The sequence below is a fragment of the Equus asinus genome, chromosome 7 (genome assembly GCF_041296235.1).
Source record: "Equus asinus isolate D_3611 breed Donkey chromosome 7, EquAss-T2T_v2, whole genome shotgun sequence".
Classification (NCBI taxonomy): domain Eukaryota; kingdom Metazoa; phylum Chordata; class Mammalia; order Perissodactyla; family Equidae; genus Equus; species Equus asinus.
Window position 1 is genome coordinate 64,394,647 of NC_091796.1, and position 27,495 is coordinate 64,422,141.

Sequence of the window (27,495 nt, forward strand, 5' to 3'; positions counted from 1 at the left end):
ATTAATTTGAACTCTTCTGGATCCAAGAAACAGAAACTCATCTCAAAATAGCTTCAGCAAATAGAAGGAACGTATAACTGGGAAATCTGGGGTGGCATTTTCTTCAGCTCTCCAGGAGCTCTTGGCCCTGCTCATGTGTCCACTTCCTTCTCCCACACAGATGGACATAATCCATGTTGCAGATGGCTCCAAGCTCATATCACACCATGAGCCACTGGATTATACTTAAGAGCCATGGAAAGCTATCTGCAGTTTGGGGCTAGCAAATAAAATCCTATGGAAGGCCTCTACTTGGTCTAGTTTGGGTCATGCGCCTATCTCTGGGCTAATCACTGTGGCTCATGGGGTGGGAAATATGGTCTGACCTGAACCATGTACCCATCACCTGACCATGGTACAGACATTGCTGTGATTGAGCTGTGTTAACAGGGGCTCATACAAAGCAGAACATAATTTTAACCAGGGGTGGGAAAGAGTTGCAAGGAGACTTTTATAGGATTGGCTGCCTATGAGAACAGGGAATAGGCAGGGCTAGGGCGGTACCTCATAAGGAGATGGGGAGGAAAGGACCCAAGAGGAGAAATAGGATGTTGGGCAGACAAACACAACGGGTAACCACTACAGTAACTAAAATGCACGCATTCTTAAACGAATGGTGCACAGCTTGCTGTAATAGAAATATGACTGCTGAGGCCAGGCAGTGGGAGGTCAGGCAGAGGAGTTGGGTTGGGCTAGGTTGTGGGGAGCCTCCAGTGAAACTGGGGTCGTCAAAGGGCTTCAATTGAAGGAATGTTGTGATCAGACCTGTCACTCTTTTCTCCCTTTCTCAGAAACAGCCCCTGGGCTAACTTTTCTGAAACATCTGAGCTGTCAGATCATCACGACCACATACCAAGTCTCTTTCCTTCCCAACGTTCGCCTTTCTTTCTCCAGTCCACACAACTGTCCCACTTCAATTCTATATGTAGTCCTACATCATGGCCATTTACTTCCCAATCCCAGATCAGAGTATCAATTCAGGGAATTACTTTTGTCCAGCACTGAAATTCCTAGATTCTTACAACATACATCTAGAACCTACTTTTCTGTCACTCTGGCACCAAACAAAGGATGTGGGAGTGAGAGGTTAAGTGGGAATGTAGTAGCAGTTGGCCCCAGTCTGCACTGGTTCTTGGAGTTAATTTTCTATCAGTTACCACATGTTCAGATTAGTCTGAAAGATAACTCTTGAACCCTGGACTCACAAGTTGTGAATGGATTATACGCTCCAAGATGAGAATGTCTCAATCTTCTCCCATGCACATACTCTATCCTCTGATGTTCTCAAGGAAGGAGTGTGCCACTGTGGCCACCAACCCTCCTGGTAAGAGGCAGTGTGGGTGACCACGGCTCATGAATTGCTAGATTTTAATATCTTTCACTCTTCATAAACTTTTTGGGAAGATTACCATGAACTGTACGGGATCAGAATTGTGTTCCCAAGAATGCTTAGAAGAGCCTACTCTTTGAGGTTGTTTAACGTGGGGCACAGCTACATGCTTCTGGTGAATGAGATAATGAATGGATCAATTCAGCAAGAGAAACACAGTCAGTCCAGGAGAAAACTACATTTACCTCTCGCTTCCTTGAACTATGTGCACGCACTAGTTCCAAAGAAGAAAAATCAAAACTGGACAATCTAAAATGAAAGTTATGGTTTTTTGTTTTTTTGCCATCCAAGCTGATCACTGCAGAGATAGAACAGGACTAATGCATCAGGAAAATTGAAGATGCTAAGAAAACTACCCTGCCTCGACTATTGAACATGAGAGGCAACAAAAGAAAGAGAAAAGACAAAGGTCAGCTTCTAAGAGTTTTCCTGCAGTCACTGACAGCCCCTGGTGCTGTGTGGGAGCCTGAACATGAGAACAGGTCCTGGACGCCGGAGGGGGAAGCGACGCACGGCTCTCAGGGGAGTCACAGTGCTGGCTGCTTCTGAGAAATCTACGTAGGAGCAAAAAGCAAAAAATGCCCCAGACTCTTACTGGCAGAGTTTGGATTTATTATGACAGCCTTAGGACCAGAAAATGGTCACAGGGAGTCAAATATTTTCAAAGATGAAGCAGAGATGGTAGTGTATGTGGGTGTAATCAAGGAAAGGTATGAATGATGCTCATCCAGGAGAAAGCATTAAAGCTGAAGTACTAACACACTTGTTTTTCATCTTACTCCAACAGAAGACCAGATGTAACCTTCCTAAATAGCGTCCCCACATGCCCTGACAACGGTAGGGTGGGGAGGAAGTGAGCTGTACCCTGTTATGCACAAACGAAAAACCATAAGGTAACAGACAGTACTAAGCTCATTCCCCCCTATTCAAATACAAAGGCAGAGGAAAAGTGCATGCTACGTCTCTGCCAAGAGACTATTTTTGGGGAAAACACACACACACACAGAGCAGCAAAAACTCTTCTATTCTCCAAAAAGTACAGTATTTAAATTTTAAAATTTCTATTAGTTAACCTGTGATGGAACAGTTTTAGAAGGGATCTATCTACTTGTCCTGAATTGATGAAAGGGCAACATATAAACACTATGGAAAGGAATACCAAATATTCAACACTGTGCAACTTGTCTCCCTACCAAGTTTGCATTTGTCACCAGAATGGACAACTAACACCACGTTTCCTGGGTATTTTGTGTTTTTAATTTATTTAATTTTCTTACTCTTTTGCTTTTCTTTCTCCAGGATCTTGTGAATCTGAGATATGGAAGGAAGTCTGTCCAGGCCTGGCAGGTCACTCTTTTATGAGGGCCTGGAAACAAGGTGACCACTGGAGACTCAGGCTTACAGCTATCTGTTGAGAGGCTGCAGCACAAACAGTGTCAGGTCACACAAGAGGGTGGGGAGTGGGGACAAAAGACAGAGAGCTGGTTCCTGTCCTTCAGTAGTTCCCTGTTAACTAGGGGAAGGAAAGAGGCAGGACGGAGTAAGACACAGCTGGGACTCAGGGAGCCAGGTTCAAATTCTGACCGTCTTTGGCTGGCCATGGGATCTTACAGGGTGGGAACACCCACTTGTCAAATGAAGGAATCAATCTCTGTAAAATGCAGGGATTAAATGTGATCAGCATTTCTCTAAGAATATTCCAATAAACATAACTCTGGTTAGCTAAGTTTGGAAAAACTGCCCCCGCCCCAGCACCAGATAGTGTCACACTGCACTGAGTGCATCAAAGGCTCCTCACGTCCTGCTGTAAAGGAATCTTTAACTGCATTTCTCAAACTTACTTTCTGAGACAACAGCTGTTAACATGTGCAGAACACGCTTTGGGGAATGCCCTCCCCACCCATGCTAGCTTTAGAAGTCTGCCTTGCTAACGGGGCTGGCCCTTCGGGACTCCACCTCTTCCCTCCTCTGCTGTTGTGTATTCAGTCCACCACTGAGCATTTGGGCTGAGCCTCACAAGCCACCACTCAATGCCGCCCCTCACTTTACTTCTCATGAACTTCACGTTATTTAAATGCTCACATGAAACTAAAACAGAGTTGGGCTATATAACCTCTAAAATCTGGACAAAGCCTGAAATTTTAGGATTCTTTGAAAATGATCACCAATACCCACTGAAACAGGATGTATATAACCAAGATGTTTCCAGCACTGCACTAACATTTTCTAAATGAGACCTCAGACGAAATTCCATGCCCCTGCCATTGTGCACACTGCTCTAAGCTCAACACTGCATCTCCTTGACAACTTCCTTTTCCCTTGACCAATGCAAAAGAAGAATGCAGGGAGACAGCATGGCTGTATTGGCTCCCCAGACCCATCCAGAGGTAACAGAGCTCAGGGGAGTGCTTCCTGTCAAATCTGCTCTTTGTAGGCACAGCAAAAGGTTTTTATGTAGGCAAATTATTATAAAACATTAGGAAACTATACGTATTGCCCATAACCATAAAAATATTTTAATCTATGTGTTTCAAATTGAGCCAGAGTATACCATCCAATTCCTGGCAGACCATGAGGCCCCGGGATGACAGCAGAAAATGGATTAGACACAATTTGAGAATAACCACAAGTCAACTACCCTACAATCAGTTTAGTCACATTCTAGTTCTTTCTCCAGTGTATGACTGCAGCCTCTTTCTAGTTCTGCCTTGACTCTTCTTTAACATCACATATTCCTTCTTCAGTCCCATGTCCATAATGACAAAAGATTATTCAGGGTGGCCCTGTGGCTGAGCGGTTAAGTTTGGGTGCTCTGCTTCAGTGGCCCAGGGTTTCGCCGGTTTAGATCCTGGGCGTGGACATGGCACTGCTCATCAGGCCACGCTGAGGCGGCGTCCCACATGCCACAACCAGAGGCAGTCACAGCTAGAATCTACAACTGTGTACTGGGAGGCTTTGGGGAGAATAAAAAAAGGAAAGAAGACTGGCAACAGCTGTTAGCTTAGGTGCCAATCTTTAAAAAAGGATTATTCAAAAACAATTTTAAGACATACAAATTAGTTTTCTCAATTGTCCAAATGCCTTATTCATTAGTAGCTGAGAAGACAGAAATATTAACCAACCCAATTAATTAAAAGCAAGTCAGGGGCTGACCCCGTGGCCCAGTGGTTAAGGTCACATACTCCACTTCAGAGGCCCAGGGTTTCCTGGTTCTGATCCTGGGTGCGGACACGGCGCCTTGTCAGGCCACGCTGAGGCAGTGTCCCACATGGCACAACCAGAGGCACTCACAGCTAGAATCTACAACTATGCACCAGAGGGCTTTGGGGAGAAGAAAAAAAAAGCAACTCAATCATTTTTCCTCTCCTGTAGGCCTTAATGGTGCAACCTCTAGGTTTGGTCTGCCTCCACTTTAAGTAGCTCGCGTTCCGTCACAGGAATGAACGCTGGAACTGGCTGACGAGAGTGCACTGACGATTCTTCTGTCTACTCTTTGGGAGGATGCAAAGCTGGGATATGGTGTGTTCAATGCCATGAGGACCAGGACGCTTCAGTTCCCAAAGAGGAAACAACAGAGAAAAAAAGAGAATGAAGATGACTGTGTACACATCACTGTCTGAGGCCTTCAAAAGAACATATTCAGGGTGAGAATTCCCAAAGATTGACAGATGCTGTTTAATAGAAGTAAAATGTAAGATTCCGAAGGCTTGCTTCGCATTTGAGGAGTAGTTATTGGGAAACCCGGTACATTTTGTAAGTATGTTCTAAACTACAGTAACACTGGATTATAACATAAGCATGGTTACCGCTGAAAATAAAGCTATGAACTAACAACAAAAGGCTTTAGCAAAGCCTAATTTTAAAGTAAAAATAAAGCAAGATTTAATCCAAAAGATTCTCCTTATTCTAGGTTTAAATAACTCTTGGGAACCTAAGTGGATTAAAATCGAACGATCTGCCCAGTACTTAGAAGAATCATCATAGCGTGTACACAAAATAGAGAATAAAATTTTAATGGTATCAAAACCAGAGCTTTTTGGCCAGTTTAGTACTTGCTGAAATAAAGCTGCAAAATGTTACTCAGTAACTGACTTAGCTTCTAAATCAAGCCAGAATTACACATATTCTGTATATTACGTTAGTATATACAAGTACATTCCGTGATAACATGCAGAGACATGGAAACAAGAGTACTGTAAAGTCAAAATCACCATCTCTATGGATGAAATAATGAACTGAAAGCAAAACAACCGTCCAGTAATGCAGAATATCTCATTTTGAAAAGGCGGTTTTGAATGCTGCTTTTTCAACCATTCAAATAAACTCCACATGGTTAAATTTGATTTTTTCTCAATATGAAAAAAGGGAAGCAGACATATTTCATAGCTATGGGAATATGTTTCTTTTTACTCAATATCAAATTAAAAGGTTTGATAGACTTTCACTCTTAGGTGAAAAGGACTCTTCACACCGTAGTGGTTAAGAATGAATCCCTTGGAGCTTGTAGGCATTTGAGTGTCATACCACCCACAGCAACATATGCTCAGGTATCTTCAATGATCCAGTCATATGAGACATGAGTTTAATATTCCGAGAACTAACTTAGACCTATGAAATAAACAGGGTATGAAAGTGGCCCGAGCTCACAGGACTCTCTGATCCGACAGAGACTGCGTCAGCGCTGCTAAGATCTCATCAGAAGCCTTTTATAGCACGGGTTTCTTAGTGAGTCACATATTTGGTCACGGAGCCTTGGGATCTTTTTAAATACTAAAAAGAAGTGCTTTGTTATGTTGTGCAAATTCAGTGAAAGGCCAAAATAGACAAGAGGACTGATGGTGCTGAGTAAAGCTTACAGGTAAGCTACAGATTTTACTATCTTATAAAGAAAGGAGTAGGTGAGATGTGCAACTGACCAGCTTTGCTCCCAGTTTGACAGTGATACTGGGAGGCCAAGAAAAATCCTTGCAAGATAAGCAAAGACAGCACCTTAAGTGAAACCTGGTGGAAGCTACTCAGAAGTGAGGGTTGGTTGTGGCAGAGATGGCTACCAATCCCCTCTAGTAACTCCTCCTTTGTGGGTGAGAACCCAAGAATGTATAAGACAGGAAGGGTAAAATATTGGCTTCAGTCATTTCTCCAAATTACGAATTGCAACTACTTATTATTGTTTGCGAACTAAGAGGTCACATATGAATTACTAGTGGCTTAAGAGCATATAAAAGAATGTGGTCTGGCTTCAATCGGAGCTCTTCTGCTTTGCTCTGTAATCTAATTCAGGACACTTTAAATGTTTTGGTGCCTTAGTGTATTAACATGTAACATGAGAAAAACTTGCCTCAAGGAGCTACTACATAGATTATTGAATCGTAAAGCACTTTGAGCTCCTCGGATGAAAAGCACTGTGGAAACAATTGCAGCTGAGGAAAATTCTCCCAATGCCTTGGAATCCTGACCTATTGTGCCGTGTGTCTCAATCATGTTTTCTTAAACATTTTGAAAATAAAATTTGTTAGTGGAATTCTATCCCTTTATATATTTTAATTGTTTGGCACAAAGATTTTTATATATTTAAAATAGCTGTCACACTCCCTACTCCAAAGTAGTTTACTAATTTTCCAATAAAGTTAATGAAATGTACTCATTATGGAGTACTCTGTCAAGTTCAGAAAACTTTTACTTCTTCTGAGGTACATGTGATGTAATATAAAGTTAATTTTTTCCCAATACAATTGAGCTAGTGTTATTTGTGTGGAACTACAAGTTTATAATGAAAAATTACTCAAAGTATGCCACACTGTCTACATATTCATCTGAAGAGTACAAAGATGGAGTTCTGAGAAAAAAGACAACACTGTAGAAAATAAATATGGTTCTTAAATTGTTCAAAGGAAACATTTAAAAAAATGCAATGTTTCATAACTTAAATAAAGCAATTAGTCAGAGGTAATAAATTATAAATACAGTAGTTCAAACATTTTGTTTCTTTTTTAGCAGTTTTTCCAAACAAGTTAAATTCAAACACTTTCAATCTGTCATACTCTTCTTTCAAAGGCATTTTGGAAATGGAAGCTTTCCTAGAAATCCAAACAATGATACCACCTCCTGATCTTTACATAGAACACACTGGACCTTGACCGTTCTAGATTTCTAACATACTTTGGTTAATACATTAGCTTCAACCCATTAATATGCCTCTATATTTGGGAGAGATTAGATTGTGATTTATAACCCTGCAGTTCACCCAAGCCTGCTTCACTTCTTGCTTGATTCTCTGCAGGGGTTTCTGTCAGACTGACAATTAAAATGATGAAAACTGTAAATAACTTCTTTCGGACTGAAAAAATGTTTTGTTTTTAGAATAAAATAAAGTGCTTTTAAATTCAAATATTTCTTGCTCTAAACAAAATTGGAACATACTTAAACCTGAAGTCTCCATACCTTGACACACATATTTTAACAGAAAAAAATGAGTTTTGGGCCATTAATGTCCTTCAAGAGTTCAGACAGGATCTAAACTGGGTTTTGCATTGTTATTGTGCTCATGCTTGTGCATGAAGGTTAAAAGAAAGAGGGCAACATCCAAGGATGACCAATAGGCTGTGTGCGAGGTGACAGCTGACCAATAGCGGCTCTCCACGAGGCCTTCTCTGAGCTCAAAATCGATTCTGTGATCCAGTTCCACTGAAAAGAAAAGGAGTCAAACAAATGAATACGTATGACAATAAGATAGTGTCTATAAAGACTTACTAGAGTTGAGAATAACAATTTAACTAATACAAGTGATTCTCCTAATTTTTTTCTTTTTAAGTGACTTTTCAGTTTAATCTTATGGGAAAAAACACTCAGGGCCTTAGTAGCCCAGGATTCTATTCGGTGGAGTCCTTTCCTTTGCAAGTCCAGATCAATATGGAATATAAAGGAAGAAAACAAAAACATTCACGTGGCATCAGAGTATATTTGGAGTAAAGACTCTCGGCTCAACTCCTGGCTTTCCCATTTAATCTGTGTGCCTAATGGGTAAAGTAAGGAAAACAGCCCTCTTGCGCAATCATGGGCCAGGCTTACACGCCATGATGCCTGTGAGAGGGCCACAGGGTGCTCAACGGCTCCGTCATGGGGAGGCCCAATACAGCAACTGGCTCTCTGGGGATGTGCTAGAAGACCAGCATCTGTTCACAGTCCTAGAACATTTTCTTCCCCACTTGGCTGAACTCCCCAAAGGCAGTATGACCCACCCTAGCCTCCATCCAGTCAATAGGGCCTACCCTGTGCCGGGGCATACAGGTGCTCAGTAAATGTCTACTCAATGAAAGCACCCACTGGGTGGCGGGAGGAACGGGGAGGAAGGACTGCATTTGTAACTGCTGTCCTCAAACACTTCAGTGAATTCAATCAAGTCTTTTCTAAAACCCACAGAAAGTGCCTGCAATATCTGTTAGAGAAAAATCATCTTAACAAAAGAAGGCTATAGGAGAAATGCAATCGATTCATTTAATAAATCCTTAGCGACAAAATACATAGAAAAATATTTTGATCTTCAGAAACTCCTTAAAACTGTCAATGACCCCTAGGGTATTTTGAAGGGTCTATCTTAAAAACAAAAACAACCAAATCACCACCACTCAGACACTCAGTCTGTTCTTTGTTCAGAATGCCAGAGGATGTGAAAAGTAAAAACTGGCAAAAATTAAGGATGTTGGAGAAAAAGTTAGGTTTTGCTTTACACTGGGAATTCGGTAACCCTTCATAGGAAATCACATCTCTCTTGAGGAGGATTTCATCTCACTGTTTAGCTAATGCTTATTTTAAACAGGTATTTTGTGACAAGACCAAAAATGCATATACAGCTGTTATTTTTTTATTCAATGGTGCTTTTCTGACAAGGAATGTCCATCGATCTCTCTATACATTTTCAGATAAGGTTCACACTTAAGCAGCAGAAAAACCAATTAGCTTGTAAAACACCTATAAAATATACGACATAGGCTTTTTTATAAAGTTTTTTGTAACTGCTATTTTGCTCATTTATATTACGATAAACTAATCCACAAGAAGTCAGAAGTAGCTGGAATCCGTATGTGCAACTGTGGGGTAGCAGTAATGTCAATCTTTTATCTTTCATATTCCATGGGACATTTGCATTAGATTTCTAGCTACATTCTGGCACACGAGACAGGAAGATGAAAAAGAGGAAACTGGAACTCTCAAGCATGATGAAGAGGAGTCAAGGTGAAGTTAGTTACTAAAAAAAAAAAAAGGGAGAAATAAGAGGAAAACCAGAAGAGATGGGAAACATACGCATTAATACTGGTGAAGACCACCAAGCTATAATTTCTAAGAATTCACTTTCAAATGCCACTGTAGAATGTCTTCCTACTCCAACAGTCTTAAGCTGAATTGTTTTACAGGTAAAGAAAAGGAGATTTTTTTCTGTTATAACAAGTGTTACTCTTAACATGCTATTATGGCTGTGCAACACTGCCTCTCAAACACCAGACACTGAAGTGCTAAATTTAATTATTGTCCTATGACATGCCTTTGTTGTTCCTGCCACCCACAGGAGCTTTAGTCAGTGTCGCTAACTAGACCGGCCTTCCCTATCCCTATTATCTGTCGGTTGTCCCCATCAAAACGGGAGTTAGGCAGCCAGCTTGTCCCTGATGAGCCTGTTTTAGTCTCTTGCCTTCCTTAAAAGGTTTACCCCAGGCAGTCTGGTTGCAGGTGCAGCAGACCCCACAGGTGTTGGTTTGCAGGTGGATGGATGGAAGCAGGGGCGCCTATGTCTCATCTTCCCTCCACTTTTTATGGAGATGGCAGAATTCCCAAGGGAGTGAGGTTCTATGTGGCAGCACCAGTCTCTATGTGCTGTGAGATCTGTTCTTAGCCAACGTTGGCCCAAATCTACATGGAGTTGCCTTGGATCTACTTTCCCATTAGTACCATTTCAAGAATGGGTGGTGCCACACAAATTGGTAGTTTTTTTTGCTAGTTTATCTCGCTGAGTTAGGTGAAAGAGAAAGGGGAACATAAAGCCATCACTTTGTCCTTCTTTCTCTCTCTTGAGTGCCTAAGTGCTAGAGTTTCTCTATCTACAAAGAAAAGAAGGAGATTCCTGCACAGTTGAAGAGAAGTAAAAATGAGAAAAAGACTGTGGGATTTTAACAGTCAGCAGCAGTTTGCTTATACTGTTTTAAAACATGGATCACAGTTGTCCCTTGGTATCCATGGGGGACTGGCTCCTGAACTCCCCGAAGATACCGAAATCCGTGGATACTCAAGTTCCTTAGCTGGCCCTCTGTATCTGTAGGTTCCGAACCTGTGCATACAGAGGGCCGACTGTATTTTCTTCTCTGGGGAGTCACACATACAGGCATACTTCCCCTCCTCATGACCCAAAGTGAATCCCTGCAATCTACATAGTGTCACCAGTCCTGTGCTTTCATCAGAGAGTCCTTTTATGCACAAGGCCTGTCAACATGGATATAGTATTAAAAAGATAACATGTGAATAGAAAGTAAGCATCTTAGTAACATGTGTACTAACTGGACAGGTTTCTACCATTTAATGGAAGCATCTTAACTTCCCTGGAGAGAAATTTTCAAAAGTGCAATAAATCTTAGACGTTATCTTACTTGTAAGTAATAATTATGGTCATAATTGCATGATTTCGGCTCTAGGAAGACACCAAGAAAAATACTTAAAGTAGTAGTGAAGGAAACCCTGTTTCCAAATGACTGGTGAAGGATTCATTTGTAATAAGAAAGATTATGCTCAGAGTTCTTGTTGGTAAGGTATGTCTTCTTATTTTTGTGCTGCCTCACGGTGACTATACATTTCAACAGGGTAGGTGTCTGACATTCAAAGAATGTTTACATTTTGTGAATTATCATAGCTCCAAATGCATCTAAGAATATTCTCCAGTCATCCTTTATTTGAAAAAAAGTAACAAAAAATCCTAAAATGAGTTTTACAATCAGTTGTCATACTTGCCAAAAAAAATTTCCCAACACTAATCTTCCCTGAGAGACATTCAAATACCTGACATCTGACCACACGTGGGCTATGTGGGTAAATATAGGTTCTGTGGGTAAATTTTGAATACAAACTAACTCCAAGAGACGGCCAGATTTGTTGGACCCTCTTCAATCTGGTTTAAGAAACTTTATTCAATCATATTCAGAACCCCCTTCCCTCACCATGGTTCTCGTCAAGAAAACCATCTTCTGATTCTCAGTATACCCACGCTTCCCACCTCTGTGCTTCTGCTTCTGATGCTTCTTCCCCTGCAATGTCTTTTTGTCTGCATGTCCAAATCCTACTTCCACAATGCCTTTCACTATTTCTCCAGGTGAAAGTATTTTCTCATTCCTTAGAACCGACAGAGTCCTTTACCTGTGCCTCCGCTATGTGCTTCATCACATTCTACCATATATTACAATTATTTATGCAGTTATCTACCTTTCCTAGTAAAGTACATGCCCTCTAGGAAATTTTTCATTTCTACAGTAGCATTTAACATCTTTATGGGCAGTACTGAAGTCTGTTTCATCTGGGCATCTTTTCTACTGACTACCCTGGTATGTTGGCTCATGGTGAACACTTAATACAATTGTTGAATGAATAAAAACAAGGGAGGAGAAAATAGAAGCCATATACACATGACCATCTGAACCAGTGTGGTGTAGCTACGGTTAGTGGTCTAATTGCTCGGGCAGTTGGGATCGCTTTAAGACAGTGGATGTAAGGCTACTTGAATGCAGCACCAATGTATGAGTAGATTAATTTTCCTTTCTCCAAATAAATATACAAAAAGCACAGATCCAGTGATTTCTTTACAGAAGTGAATAGGACATGAGCAGGGACCAGAGAGAACATTCATGTAAGATCACTTCTTAAGTGAAATCACTGAGTTAGATCAATGCAAACTGTTGCCATGGAGCAAAAAACCCCAAATCAACTTGTTATATGAAAACATTATTTTGAAACTTGTATCAAGCAAGAATTTCTTTTAAAAATAGAAAAAAATTAATGAAAATTAGCAATTAAATACAGAAGTTATAAAATTAGATGCAGTTAAAAATCCAAAGAAAAACCTGTAACATTTTTTGTTAAGACAAAACCCAATATTAAAGAAAAGGCAAGAGAGAGGAGCTATGGAAAAAGAAATGAGAAGTTAATGATAAAAATAATTTTAAACTGCTAAGATTAATCTTAGTGATACATTTAGAATCTGCTCAAAATTAGGAGACCGAAAATATCTCTTGCATCCAATGATACTAATTTTTTTTAAGCAAACCTACCCCTCTAACAAAACATTAAATATTTGTGTTGAAACCAGCTATCAGCTATGGCATGCCTATGGCCCTACCTGGTAGCATCCGACATCTGAAATAACTAGGAATGAGACAATTCTTTATGCCATGACACCCTTTTACATCTAAGTGTATTACAGCAAAAGCAGAGTGAACCTCTTTGAAGCCTCTAGTCCTAAAGGACTACTGTCCAGTATTGTCCAAAGAGAAGAAAGTAAGCAGCCTAATGCTTTTCTCCCCTCTCCAAAGGCCCTTCTTTGTAGGAGTGTACAGGAACATCATGTATTCTAGCATATTAAGTGGCTCATCAATACTTGGGTTTCATGATCACTACCATTTAAGATAAGAAAATACAGGAAGGAAATACATATACTTTACAATGGTAACATTCAAGCTGATCTCATAGAAGAATTGATCCGGTTTATCAATGAGCAGAAGAACTCTAGGCAGTTCATTTTCACAATACTCTGAATGCTATTCCTGACAGATACCATACCGAGGGCATTATCTTTATTCTGCATTACATTTTCCGGAAAAAGAAGTTGTGGGAGATTAAAGAACGATTCTTGAAGTCTGAAATCTGTGGAAAAAAAACACAAGATGCTGTAAAGTGTCGGCTGATGGTTACAAATGGCCTTCAGATGCAGTGGCCAAAAGTTAGAATAATATTCCTAAACATGCTGATTAAACCTAGCATACACAAAGCAGCACACACTGTGGTTCTTGTGAAGAGCTCTTACATGGAAAATGTAAGCATAATTAACTTTGAAATATAATGTCATAATCTGTTAACACCCAGATATCCCCAAAATTTATAGCTCATTTAAGTTCTAACCTAGAGGCAAAACAACGCTAAAAGAATTCATAATATGTTAGAAATACAGAGCCCAAGAAATGAAACAGTGAAACTACTGGAAATAAGCCTAGACTTTTCAAAAGAAATGAAGAATAGCCATATAAGATATTTCAGCTTGATGATAATAAAATGGTCTCAACTGACAACACATCCTTCAAAGAGAGAAACCCTGATTACTCATGAATTCAAAATCTGTGTCCATCTTACCCTCAAAAAGCGAGAGAATCAAAGTCGGCAGCTTCAGAACAAAGATTATCGAGAAGAAATGAGGCAATCAATGTGAGCAGAAAGAAGGAAGGAAGCCAAAGTCACCAGTCACAATGACCAAATTCCAGAAAGAAGACTGATGGAAAGACAGGTTTTACGATTTGCACGATATAGCCAAAATAGCACTCACGACAAGAATTTGTCTAAACAGGAGTACATGGAAGAGTATATTACTGAAGCAAGTCCAAGAATTAGTAAGGCAAATCTTGGGAATTTGATTTAAAAGATAGACTTCTACTGTAGTACTACTCCAGTTTTACTAGTTACATCTATGTCTAGAGATGAATATACGTAACTAAGACTCATGATTAGTTCACATTTAGTTCGGAGTCTGTAGTTGACAAGGAATTAACCATTAGGACTAAGAAAGAATTTATATGCAAGGATGACAGAAAATGTGTTTCGTTAGGCTATCAAAATATAATGATGCAATACAGCTAAGCACTTCTACTGACTGTGGTCCTAAAAGAAGAAACAGGCTACTCTACTATCATTTTGAAATTACTACCTTAAACAGTAAAAACTACTAAAAATAGCTTTCGTCTCTCACATCCTATAGATTCTCTCTGTATGTCTTCATTACCCTTTTCTGGGGCTCAAACCCTCCTCTGCTCTTCTTGTCCCCTCACTCACCCTAACATTTACTGGCATCATCACTGTGCATTAACATTATAAGGAACTGTGACTTTTTACCTGCCATTTAACAAAATTCTTTGAAATTATTTTTCCTCAGAAGTTTAGATTTCTTTTGACATCTGCATGTCACAACAGCATTTTCTATTTTCACGAGCACATTTCTGATATTAAGTAGAAGTGAGAGCTTAAGTCAGCAATGGTATAGGAACTCAAAAGAAAACTGAAATATTAATTTTGTACATATATCAAAGTCTAAAAAGAATGTTGTAGACAGTGTTCAAAAGGCTTGCAGCTACAAAATTTTCAGCACTCAGTCTGACACAGACAGGATTAAGTTAAAAAATGCTATTGGCCCAAATAGGAATGTCCAGGATAATTCACCCTGGAGTATGGTTGACTGTGGAGAAGGACCCAGCTTTCAGGGCTATCACTCCTTTTCAAGTAAGTTTTATGGATGGGAATTGATGCTGGTTATTTTAAAATTTAGAGTAGCAGACACAGTAAGTAAACAAGGCTACAAGTATCTGAAATGAAATCTGTTTAAAACCTTTTAGAGAAAGTTTTCCTCTTGCTATAGTTACAGAAAGGAAGTAACTGGTTTCAGAAACTACGTTTCCTCATATAAGCCAATGGAAAAATAGGACTAGACTTCTTAGTCTTATTTTACTGGACACTTAAAATAAGGTTCAAGTTTAGACCCCTGAAAGTAAATATACACGAAGTGTATTACTGTTTGACTACTATTTGAGATTTTAAACCTTATAAATGCACTGGCAGAAAACTAAGCCATCCATTCACTCGCTCGTTTCTTGAGCTCCCACTTCACCTGAGGTAGGCGGAGAGGACTGGACGTCACACAGTGGATCTAAGACAACTGAAGCTCTGAAGGTTGCAATGAGGTTGGACGAAGGCATTCAGGGGACTACCAGTAGGACGGCACTGGCTCAGCATTTAAAAAGTGTCAGGGGTAGACACAGCATAGGTTTAAAGCAATTACATGAATTTTTAAGGCTGAGAAGACTACATTTTAAAACATCTACTTTGTAAAAATTAGGGGTGCTTACCCCAGATAGATTTGTTTTATGCTTGGTGTTTAAAATGCCTGTCCCACAGGGTCCTGATTAATAACGTTCTCATCTATTAATTCACCAATGCAGAGTAAAACTGCATTTACCTGGGGATTATTCGTAAAAATGTAAGCAGAGAGAAAGTATTTTTCTTTAAAAGCTGAAGTATGCTTTAGGTTTTAGAGCTGACCGCTGGTGTTAATATCATAATCCCCTTTGCCTTTCTCAAGTGTTATAAAGATACAGTATAAACTTAAGGAAAGAACTGTGTGAACTAACATGCAGAATCAAGAAACCCAGAACTGCTGTGTGGAAGGGTCTGTGTTGCCACAGTGGTGGTAGCAGGCGAGGCAGCCGGCTTCTTCTCATCTTCTAGGGAGTCTTTGGATGTCTCAGATGGCTGTGATGCAGATGAGCGTCCAAATCTTGAGAACAACATTCCTCCGAGCCCCTTTCCAATGCTCGCAGCCCCTGCGTTTCACAAACAGGGCAGTCACTCTGCTGAATTACACCATGTAGCAAGCTGAGAGCACCACCCACAATCACCGCCAACTGGCAGAGGGACCAAGCCCTAGTCACGTTGTTCCAGGGTGGGAACGTATCAAAAAGACAACTTACACTGTAGGTTTCTAAATAAAAATGGTGTTGAACAGAATGAGAGCTGTACCAACTCTAGGAATACAGCTTACAAACAAAGGAATAAAGATTCTATGTATTTTATTCAAGTGATCATTGCTTATTAAAGGGTTCAGTAAGATTAAAAACTTTAATTAAAAAACCATGCCACTGACATCGGCATATATTTACCATTGACATACTTACTACTAAAATTAAGTGGATGATAATCTGTGATATGATCAAGTAAAGTATCAATGAGTCCAGCAGATAAAGCCTATTTATAGTGCCATCTTGTGGCATTTTACATGAAGGCAACTTACAAGCAAAAGCAATGGACAAATTCAAGTTTCACATAATTGAGCTCCAATGCTACACCAAACACTGTGGCTTGTCCTGGAGATCACTCAAAGGGGAACTAAGTCTCCTTGTTGCCCTCAGGGAGGACACAGTTTAGAGATTTTTGGAATCGGATCAGAGAACTGGCTGGCTAGGGCACCCTTAAAACTTAAATATTGCCTCATTTCTCTGAGGAGGAAGCAGAGCATTAGAAACTGTGTGACTTGCCCAGTATCTCTCAGTCAGTGGTAGGGCCAAGACTGAAAGAGGGACTTGATTCCTAGGCCTTTTCTAGTGCATCCAGCTATTTCAGATTCTAGACAACGACAGGGGCTTTTGGCCCTCATATACGATCAGTGAGAAGGTAGTTAACTCTAAACACATGAATTAACTGTTGGACGTTTTGTAATACATAGAGTATTCCCAAGTACCCAAAAGTTAAATGCCTATATAAAAAGTGCTTATACTCATTGATAAGGAATACTGAAGAGAAATTACCTAATATGCTTGCTTTGCCTATATTTGTTATAGATTCCCCATAGTGTCGGCGGGACAAGACTGGTGAAGTCACGGGGCTTGGTACTGTTGAAATGCCTTCATTCTCTGAAACTGAGGTAGGTTCTTTTGCTGGGTGGAGAAAGCTTGGCTTCATATGCTCATAAGGTAGAGGATTGGAAGTATTGTACCAGTGGATCTGGACAGGTGAAATGTTGCTGTAGTGTTTCAGTATTAAAGGTTCTAATCTGTAAGCCTTGATTAAAAAAAATTCAAAGAAACACAACATTAAGGCACAATGCTTGGATTTTAGTAAATCCTGTTTATTCTTATTCTATTGCATGCTCAGTAGACATTAGGGAACTTTTAAAAACCTGAAATTTCTAACATGGATTCCTATTTGTTCACTCTTAATAATGTGTATTTGATCAAATTATATACCCTTAATGATGAGACTACGAAAGGAAAAATAGAGTTAGTCCAGGCTAATAGTGCCCATTAATTTATTTTCAGAGAGACAGATTCATTTTTATTATGTTCTGATATCATCTAACAATTAGATTTATGTTAGTCTCACAAAAAAGCCAAAGTAGTAAACAGTAAACTGGAAAACAGGAAATAAGGTCAATTTTTAATTTTTAGGAGCTCCTACTGAACTCTGTTTTCAAACAAATTAATATAGTAACACAAATTAGATGAGATATAAGATCATTTGTCTAATGTGAAGCAGGGATGATACGGAAGAAAGGCAATGGCCTTGGCGTCAAGATCACTAGAGTTTATACTCTGGCCTCTGTCTCTAACTGTATGACACTTACTGAGTCACAAGGTCTCAGAGCCTCAGCTTCCTGAGCAACACTTCTTACCTCACAAGGATGTTGGGAAGAAAGATGTTTTTAAAAACTGCCTAGCACAGTTCTGACAGAAACCATTAAAAAACCATTGCATACAAAAAGAAATCAAAGAAAAACTATAAAATGAATAATAAAAATAACTTTAATAATATTTTAAAATGAGTTTGGAACTCTCCTTTATCATATAACAAAGTTAGGATGATACAAAGGATGGGGTATTCTCTGAAAGCTCAGAGTTCACCTATGAACTCAAGTTCATGTTCAAATGCTAAGAGAATGAGTAAACTGAACGTATATTAATGAAATACTTAACGTCTAGCTGGGTATTTTCACATATATTTTACTTAATCCTGACAACCCTATGAAGTAAAATATTATCGTGTGCGTCATATAGATGAGAAACACGTCTCAGAAGTGACTTGGCCAGGACTGTGCAGGCTGTATTCGAATCTAATACTAGACTCCAGGTCAGTGAAAGTTATTTCTTAAATAGAGCAGTTTTGATTCTTTCACATATGGGTAATTTTCTAAAATGTAGTGTCTAGTCAATGTTATATTTATTTGCTACTAGCTAAAGATCTTTTAAAAAACTTTACCCAATTATATAAAGCTGTTTTTCAGAGAAGGAATGCTATAGAGAGTAGTTTCTTTTAAATTTAGTTCTATCTAGGAGCGGGCCTGGTGGCACAGCTGTTAAGTTCCCACGTTCCGCTTTGGCGGCCCGGGATTCACCGGTTCGGATCCCGGGTGGGGACACCGCACTGCTTGTCAAGCCATGCTGTGGCAGGTGTCCCCCATATAAAGTAGAGGAAGATGGGCATGGACGTTAGCTCGGGGCTAGTCTTCCTCAGCAAAAAGAGGAGGATTGGCAGCAGGTATTAGCTCAGGGCTAATCTCCCTCAAAAAAAAAAATTTAGTTCTATCTAGCTTATCCCTAAAAAAAGATTTTAAGGAAGCATTTTTCTCACCTAAAAATCATACTTGGCATATAAACTGCTTACCTGCATGCAAGATCTTTGGAGTGTTCACATTAAAAAAAATTATTTACAGTACAAAGAAATGAGAATGTAAAAATCCAAAATTTTATAATTCTACCAGGCTAAAATAAACTCTTCTATTTTTTCATGTTTAATACACAATACTTAAATATTTTCATTTCTATGAGGATCTATCAACATATTTCAATATTGTAGCATGCTTTAGAGAAAAAAGTAAAGTGGGATTTTAAAAATTTATGGTTGTTAATTAGTATTACAACTGGTTAAAGTTTGAAAGTCCAGATGACTCCTGTCCCTTGTATTAACTGTCCAGAGATCATATTTTTACATTATACTCTTACACTACAAGTTAAAATATAAACAGATCAACTCTAAGATATTTTATTTCCTGAGTCCTAAATTAACCAAAACATAAAAGTTCTAAAAACAGGAACCTACGCAAATAGAATCAGATAAATGAATTTTTCTCATTAATTCAATGGTACTTTGCAAGATTTCTTATGGATTCTTTTAGGAACAATTTAATATTGAGAGAAAAATGTATCTGCAACTCACCACTGGATCTGTCGGATGAAAAATATTTAGTAACCGGTTACAAATCTCTCTGGGCAAAATATGGTCTTGACTTCCAGTGTTTCCTGGGCGGATGCCACGCAATGCCAAAAAAACTGCTAGTGGGGATCCCATGCAGAAGAAATTCTCAACCTAAAATGACAAAGTCATCCTAAATTTTAAAAATGGTGAAGTGTTTTTCAATAGAATTTGGCCACGACATAATATATGATAAAATACAAACAATAAAATTATCTCCAAATATGTCTTTTTTAATGAGTTTTGTCTAGATGGTATTCGCATTATTTGTTAACTATACACCAACCACTAATTATCCTAAACAATCTATTTACAGGAGCAACTTCATTATCTTTAAATCTAATAGAAAATGAAGAATGAGAAAAGGTGGATAGAAGAAGGAAGATCATTTCATTGTGTGTTTCCATACACTAATTAAAGATTTATTAAGCTATTTTTTTAAATTAAATTTTTTTATTGAGGTAACGGGTTTATAACATTATATAAATTTCAGATGCATATCATATTTTGATTTCTGTGTAGACTACATCATGTTCACCACCCAAAGACTACTTACCATCTGTCACCATACATGTGCCCTGTCACTCCTTTTGCCTTCCTCCCTTCCTAAGCTACTATTTTTTTCTTATGCTTTTTGGTGAGGAAGATTGGTCCTGAGCTAACAGCTGCTGCCAATCCTCCTCGTTTTTTTCTCCCCAAAGCCCCAGTACATAGTTGTATCTCCTAGTTGTAGGTCATTCCAGTTCTTCTATGTGGGATGCCGCCACAGCATGGCTTGATGAGCGGTGTGTAGGTGTGTGCCCAGGATCTGAACCGGCGAACCCCAGGCCATCAAAGCAGAGCATGAGAACTCAACCACTTGTCCACAGTGCCATTTTGAGTGAAGTAACACACTAGGTGCTCTTAAGGATAGAAAGACCAATAAGGCAGAGCTTCTGCACTCAGAGTTTACAATCCTGTGGGGGAGGCAGAATAAAATAAATCCATAATAGAGTGAAAGAGAGCAGAGACAGGAACAATTAATTCCAACTCTGAGGGCTTTACAAAGGAGGAAGCACTTACACTGACCACAAAAGATGAAAAGGATTTCCACAGTTGGGGTTGGGACACTGGGGCTGGGAAAAAGGACATTCCAGACTGATACAACCACATGAACTATAAAGCAGAGGCAAGAAAGAACGTGGCTCAATTTAGAGAACAGAAATAGTGTGACATGGCTGAAAAACTGGGTGTGGGGAAAATGTAGTTTGAAATGAAAATGTACAGAATCTTGACTGTTTGAGTTAGAAAGCTGGACTTAATTTATAAGTAGTGAAGGACAATAGGATTTGACCCATGTTTTAGGAGGCTAGTAAACCTGGTACTAGCTTGCGGATGAACTGGAAAATTGAGAGGCTGGTGGCTCAGAGACAAATTAGGAAACTACTCAAAGAGTTTAGGCAAAAGATAATCTGAACCTGGGCAGGACAAACTGTTCCATTCAGAAACGGAAATATGAGAGGTTAGGGTGGAATCAATCTGAGTGAATGGAGATGAGGAATGAGTCAGAGGCAAGTCACAAGATTTGAGTCTGGCTGATTGGGAGGATAGTGGTTCCATTAATCCTAACAGGAAGCTCTAGGTAAATCCTGCTTTTGTTCATAATAAGTTTGAGGTATCTGTAACACATCTAACAGGTAGCTGAAAATTTAGGGCAAGAGATATAGAATTGCATATATCATCATCTAAGTCTGTGTGTCACCATCATAGAAGTGACATGGAAAACCAAGAGAATGGGTAAGACTGCCTAGGAAGTGCACAGAGTAAAAAAGGGATTTTGATAGAACTATGAGGACTATCTATTTGATTAGCAGGTGAGGGAGGTAAAACTACAACAGGGAGAGTGAAAGGAGAAAGGGAACCAGGATAAAGTAGTATCATGGAGGCCAAGGGAGGAGAGGCCTTCAAGGAAAACAGGGTGTCACAGTGCTGCACTGCACACAGAACGCAATCTCTTTCCCTCCTAAGCGCCCCCTACCTCTCTTACATGTTCCATCTCTTCATGAGTGAGACATCCCAAATACATCCTTCCCTCTCGCCCCCAGCGTCTAAGAAATCATTCCAACAGAGTCTAACATTTCACCTCATCACAGCTCAAATGGACTATATGGTAACAGTGTCCCTGCCTCCAATTTTAAACTCCTTTAATTCCTTCCCCACAATGTCTCTGGAGTGATTTTTCTCTATGTCCAAATTAAAAAATACATATGAATGAGTATGCATTTTGAGATGGTACTTTTATGTTAAATATAGTTCTTTTTTTAAAAGATTGGATAACCAGAATGTTTGTAGATGACATCAGCAACATGGAAGAGTGAGCTGTTCCCTCTGTCTCTCCCATTTTGAGCTACAACTTAAATGGACATTCACTGACCAACAGAGGGAGCCCACACAGCACAACAGGACGCGTGAGACACACATGCAGCTACAAATCTGAGGGTGGTCGGACTGGTCCCCCTGGAAGTGGCAGAGAGAGGTGAGCATGCCCTTCTCTCCCTAGTAGCCCTGTGCATGCACATGAACGTTTTCCAACCTGGCACAAGTGCCCTGAAAGTGGGAACATGCAGCGGGGTGACTGTAGGAGGAGGTGGTAGTGACCCTTAGCCTGTAATCATGATCGCTCTTGTGGTGATGACCGGAGCCCACCATGCCCCTGTGCCACCAAGGAGTGGCCCTAGCTTGGTCCAGTGAGAAAGCCCCACCCGCCAAGCACAGTGGCCCTGCAGACTGTAAACAGAGACTGCAGCAGATCTATGCACTGGGGCAAGCATAGCTGAGGCCTGCATGCGAGCATGCTCACAGTGCTGCTGAGCCCCAAAAGAGGTAACATGTCCTGGGCAGCTGTGGAAAGAGGTGGTGGCAGCTTTTAGCTCACTGGTTATCACTCTCCTGGTGGGGAGGGGTAGCCCATAGTGTCCCTGCAGTGCAAAGGAGTGGTCCTAGCTCAGGTCTCAGCAGGAAGCCCTGCCCACCAAGCAGAGTCCGCACAAGCGCCTGAATGCACCCCACGCTGGGGCATGCACCCAAAATACCCCCACAGCATCGAGCAGACAAGGTAGGGCCAAAAACGTTGCTCCTGCTTCTCCCTAGCGGTAACACGAGCAATCTGCAACCTAAAAACACCACAAGTGCCCCGACAAAAGATTACTTCATCCAACACCATGAGAAACTGCAGCAAATATTCAGACCAGGAGGAAAATGACAATTTTCTAGAAACCAAAACTGAAGACACAGAAATTCAGAACCTAAATGACAGAGAATTCAAAACAGCTATCGTAAGGAAACTCAACGAGATGCAAGAAAACACAGAAAGACAATTCAAGGGGCTCAGCAATAAAATGAATCTCTTCACCAAAGAGATTGAAACTATAAAAAAAATCAAGCAGAAATTCTGGATATGAAAAGCATAATTAATGAAATACAAAACAATCTAGAATCCTTAAGAAATAGCACTGATGTTACAGAGGAAAGAATTAGTGTTCTAGAGGATAAAAATGTAGAAATTCTATAGGTGGAGGAGGAGACAGAACTAAGATTTCAAAAAAATGAAGAAATTTTTTGAGAAATATCCAACTCAATTAGGAAAAGCAACATAAGGATTATAGGTATTCCAGAGGGAGAAAGAGCTTGTTCAAAGAAATAATTGCTGAGAACTTCCCAAACCTGGGGATGGTTCCCGATTTACAAATAAAGGAAACTAACAGAACACCTAATTTCATCAATGCCAAAAGACCTTCTCCAAAGCATATAATAGTAAAAATGGCAAAAGTCAATGATAAAGAAAAAATATTAGGAGGAGCAACGCAGAAGAAAATAACCTACAAAGGAGATTCTATCAGGCTTTCAGCAGATTTCTTGGCAGAAACCCTACAGGCTGGGGGAGAGTGGAATGATATATTCAAAATACTGAAGGACAAAAACTTTCAGCCAAGAATACTCTATCCAGTGAAACTTTCCTTCAGATACAATGGAGAAATAAAAGCTTTCCCAGATAAACAAGACAAGGATGCCCTCTATCACCACTCTTATTTAACATAGTTCTGGAGGTCCTGGCCAGAGCAATCAGGCAAGAAAAAGGAATAAAAGGAATCCAAATAGGGAGGGAAGAAGTGAAACTCTCGCTGTTTGCAGACGACATGATCTTATATATAGAAAACCCCAAAGAATCCATCCGAAAACTGTCAGAAGTAATCAACAACTACAACAAAGTTGCAGGGTATAAAATCAATTTGCATAAATCAGTAGCATTTCTATACTCCAGTAATGAACCAACAGAAAAAGAACTCAAGAATAGAATACCATTCACAATCGCAACAAAAAGAATAAAATACCTTGGGGTAAATTTAACTAAGGAAGTGAAGGACCTATATAATGAAAATTACAAGGCCTTTCTGAGAGAAGTGGATGACGACATAAGGAGATGGAAAGACATTCCATGTACATGGATTGGAAGAATAAACATAGTTAAAATGTCCGTTCTACCTAAAGCAATCTACAGATTCAACGCCATCCCAATCAGAATCCCAATGACATTCTTTACAGAATTAGAACAAAGAATCCTAAAATTCACATGGGGCAACAAAAGACCCCGAACTGCTAAAGCAATCCTGAGAAAAAAGAACAAAACGGGAGGCATCACAATCCCTGACTTCAAAACATACTACAAAGCTACAGTAATCAAAACAGCATGGTACTGGTACAAAAACAGGTGCACAGATCAATGGAACAGAATTGAAAGCCCAGAAATAAAACCACACATCTATGGACAGCTTATCTTTGACAAAGGAGCTGAGGGCATACAATGGAGAAAAGAAAGTCTTTTCAACAAATGGTGCTGGGAAAACTGGAAAGCCACATGTAAAAGAATGAAAATTGACCATTCTTTTTCACCATTCACCAAAATAAACTCAAAATGGATTAAAGACCTAAAGGTGAGACCTGAAACCATAAGGCTTCTGGAAGAAAACCTAGGCAGTACACTCTTTGACATCAGTATTAAAAGGATCTTTTTGGACACCATGTATTAAAAGATCTTTTCGGACACCATGCCTTCTCAGAGAAGGGAAACAATAGAAAGAATAAACAAATGGGACTTCATCAGATTAAAGAGCATTTTCAAGGCAAATGAAAACAGGATTGAAACAAAAAAACAACCCACTAACTGGGAAAAAATATTTGCAAGTCATATATCTGACAAAGGCTTAATATCCTTAATATATAAAGAACTCTCGCAACTCAATCAGAAAACATCAAACAACCCAATCAAAAAATGGGCTGGAGACATGAACAGACATTTCTTCAAAGAAGATATACTGATGGCCAATAGGCACATGAAAAGATGCTCATCATCGCTGATCATCAGGGAAATGCAAATCAAAACTACACTAAGATATCACCTTACACCTGTTAGAATGACAAAAATATCTAAAACTAATAGCAACAAATGTTGGAGAGGGTGCGGAGAAAAAGGAACCCTCATACACTGCTGGTGGGAATGCAAACTGGTGCAGCCACTATGGAAAACAGTATGGAGATTCCTCAAAAAGTTAAGAATAGAAATACCTTATGACCCAGCCATCCCACTACTGGTTATTTATCCAAAGAGCCTGAAGTCAGCAATCCCAAAAGTCCTATGCACCCCAATGTTTATTGCAGCACTGTTTACAATAGCCAAGACGTGGAAGCAACCTAAGTGCCCATCAACAGACGAATGGATAAAGAAGATGTGGTACATATATACAATGGAATACTACTCAGCTGCAAAACAGAACAAAATCATTCCATTTCCAATAACATGGATGGACCTTGAGAGAATTATGTTAAGTGAAATAAGCCAGCGAGAGAAAGATAATCTGTGTATGACTCCACTCATATGAGGAATTTAAAACTATGGACCAAGAACAGTTTAGTGGATACCAGGGGAAAGGTGGGGTGGGGGGTGGGCACAAAGGGTGAAGTGGTGCACCTACAACATGACTGACAAACATTAATGTACAATTGAAATTTCACAAGATTGTAACCTATCAATAACTCAATAAAAAAAAAAAACTGGAAAAAAAAAAGAAAAAAAAAAAAAGCTTCCCAGATAAACAAAAGTTGAGGGAGTTCACTGCCACTAGACCTCCCTACAAGAAATAATTAAACATGCCCTCACAGTGGCAACAAAAAGACAAAGGTCTACAAAGCCCCAAGCAAGGAGACAAATAGGCAGACAAAATCAGAAACCTGCAGCTTTCTATCAGAAAAAGGAGGCAAAGACTCAATTACAACTTTTTAAAAGAGAAAGGGAAAGAAAGCATCAAAAGTAATGATAAAGACTTCAACTTAGTCACAAACTCACAACATTAAAAAGAACGATTTGTAACAGCAATTACTCAGAAAGGGAGAGGAAAGGGAAGGTACTTGCTTAGGTTAATGGAGAGCACAGGCCTTAAGAAAACGGACAATCCCATCTCCAATATCTTTCATACAATTCTCATGGTAACCACTAAACAAAAAATCAGAGCAGAGCCACAATTCACAAAAAGAGAAAACTGAGGAATCCTCCTCAGAAAACCACCACAATGAAATAGCAGATGAATACAAAGGAAGAGAAACAATGGAAACATAGAACAACCAGAAAATAAGAGATAGAATGGCAGTATTAAGCCCTCAGATATCAATAATCACTCTAAATATAAATGGATTGAATTCTCCAATCAAAAGACACAGAGTATGCGGATGGATTAAAATTCAAGATCCCATAAAATGCTGCCTACAGGAAATGCATCTCAGCTCCAAAGACAAATACAGGCTTAGAATGAAAGGATGGAAAACAATACTCCAAGCTAATGGCCAACAAAAGAAAGCAAGTGTTGCTAAACTTTTAGCAGACAAAGCCAACTTCAAGATAAAAAAGACAATGAGAGACAAAGAGGGCCAGTATATAATGATAAAAGGAACACTCCACCAAGATGATATAACAATTATCTATATATACGCACCTAACACAGGGGCACCAAAGTACATAAAGTAATTGTTAACAGACCTAAAGGGAGAAATTAACAGCAACATAAAAATAGTAGGGGACCTCAACACCCCACTTACATCAATGGAGAGATAATCCAGACAAAATGTCAACAAGGAAATAGTAGATTTAAATGAAACACTTGATCTGATGGACTTAATAGCTATATACAGAGCATTCCATCCAAAAACAGCAGAATATACATTCTTCTTCAAGTGCACACGGATCACTGTCAAAGATACATGATATGTTGAGAAACAAGGCAAGCCTCAATAAATTTAAGAAGACTGAAATCATCCCAACAATCTTTTCCAACCACAATGCTATGAAGCTAGAAATCAACCACAAGAAAACAACTGGGAAAGTCAGAAATATGTGGAAACTAAAAAACATGCTGTCAACCAACCACTGGATCATTGAAGAAATCAAAGGGGAAATTAAAAAATACCTGGAGACAAATGAAAATACAATATACCACCTCTTACGGGAGGCAGGAAAAGTGGTCAAGAGGGAAATTCATAGCAATGTAGGCACACCTCAACAAGCAAGAAAAATCTCAAATAAGTAATCTTAAAATGCACCTACAAGAGCTGGAAAAAGAACAAACAAAGCCCAAAGTCAGCAGAAGGAGGGAAATAATAAAACTCAGAGCAGAAATAAATGAAATAGAGACTAAAAAAACAGTAGAAAGGATTAATGAAACTAAGAGCTGGTTCCTTGAGAAGATAAAATTGACAAACCCTTAGCCAGATACACCAAGAAAAAAGAGAATGCTCAAATAAATAAAATTAGAAATGAAAGAGGAGAAATTACAACAGATACTGCAGAAATACAAAGAATTATAAGAGAATACTATGAAAAACTATATGCCCACAAATTTAATAACCTGTAAGAAATGGATGAATTCCTAGACTCATACAACCTCCCAAAACTGAATCAAGAAGAAACAGAGAATCTGAACAGACCAATCACAAGCACAGAGATTGAA

General features: G+C 39.3%; 1 protein-coding gene across 10 annotated transcripts in view; it reads right to left on the reverse strand.

Annotated features, from left to right (window-relative positions):
* Positions 1-5,426: 5,426 nt before the first annotated feature.
* The window catches only part of DDHD1 (DDHD domain containing 1), an 85,684-nt gene continuing 63,615 nt past the window's right edge, over positions 5,427-27,495 (reverse strand). For 4 of the 10 annotated variants that reach the window (XM_044773606.2, XM_044773602.2, XM_044773605.2 and 1 more), the window contains 5 exons: positions 19,427-19,576; positions 17,023-17,275; positions 15,850-16,041; positions 13,241-13,324; positions 5,427-8,113 (listed from right to left, as the gene is read on the reverse strand). In XM_044773606.2, the coding sequence (XP_044629541.1) occupies positions 7,932-8,113; positions 13,241-13,324; positions 15,850-16,041; positions 17,023-17,275; positions 19,427-19,576 (861 nt within the window). In that variant the 3' untranslated portion in view covers positions 5,427-7,931. Of the gene's footprint in view, positions 8,114-8,910; positions 9,675-13,240; positions 13,325-15,849; positions 16,042-17,022; positions 17,276-19,426; positions 19,577-27,495 lie in introns of those variants that run through there. The other 6 variants (XM_044773609.2, XM_044773608.2, XM_044773604.2 and 3 more) reach the window with 3 other exon arrangements.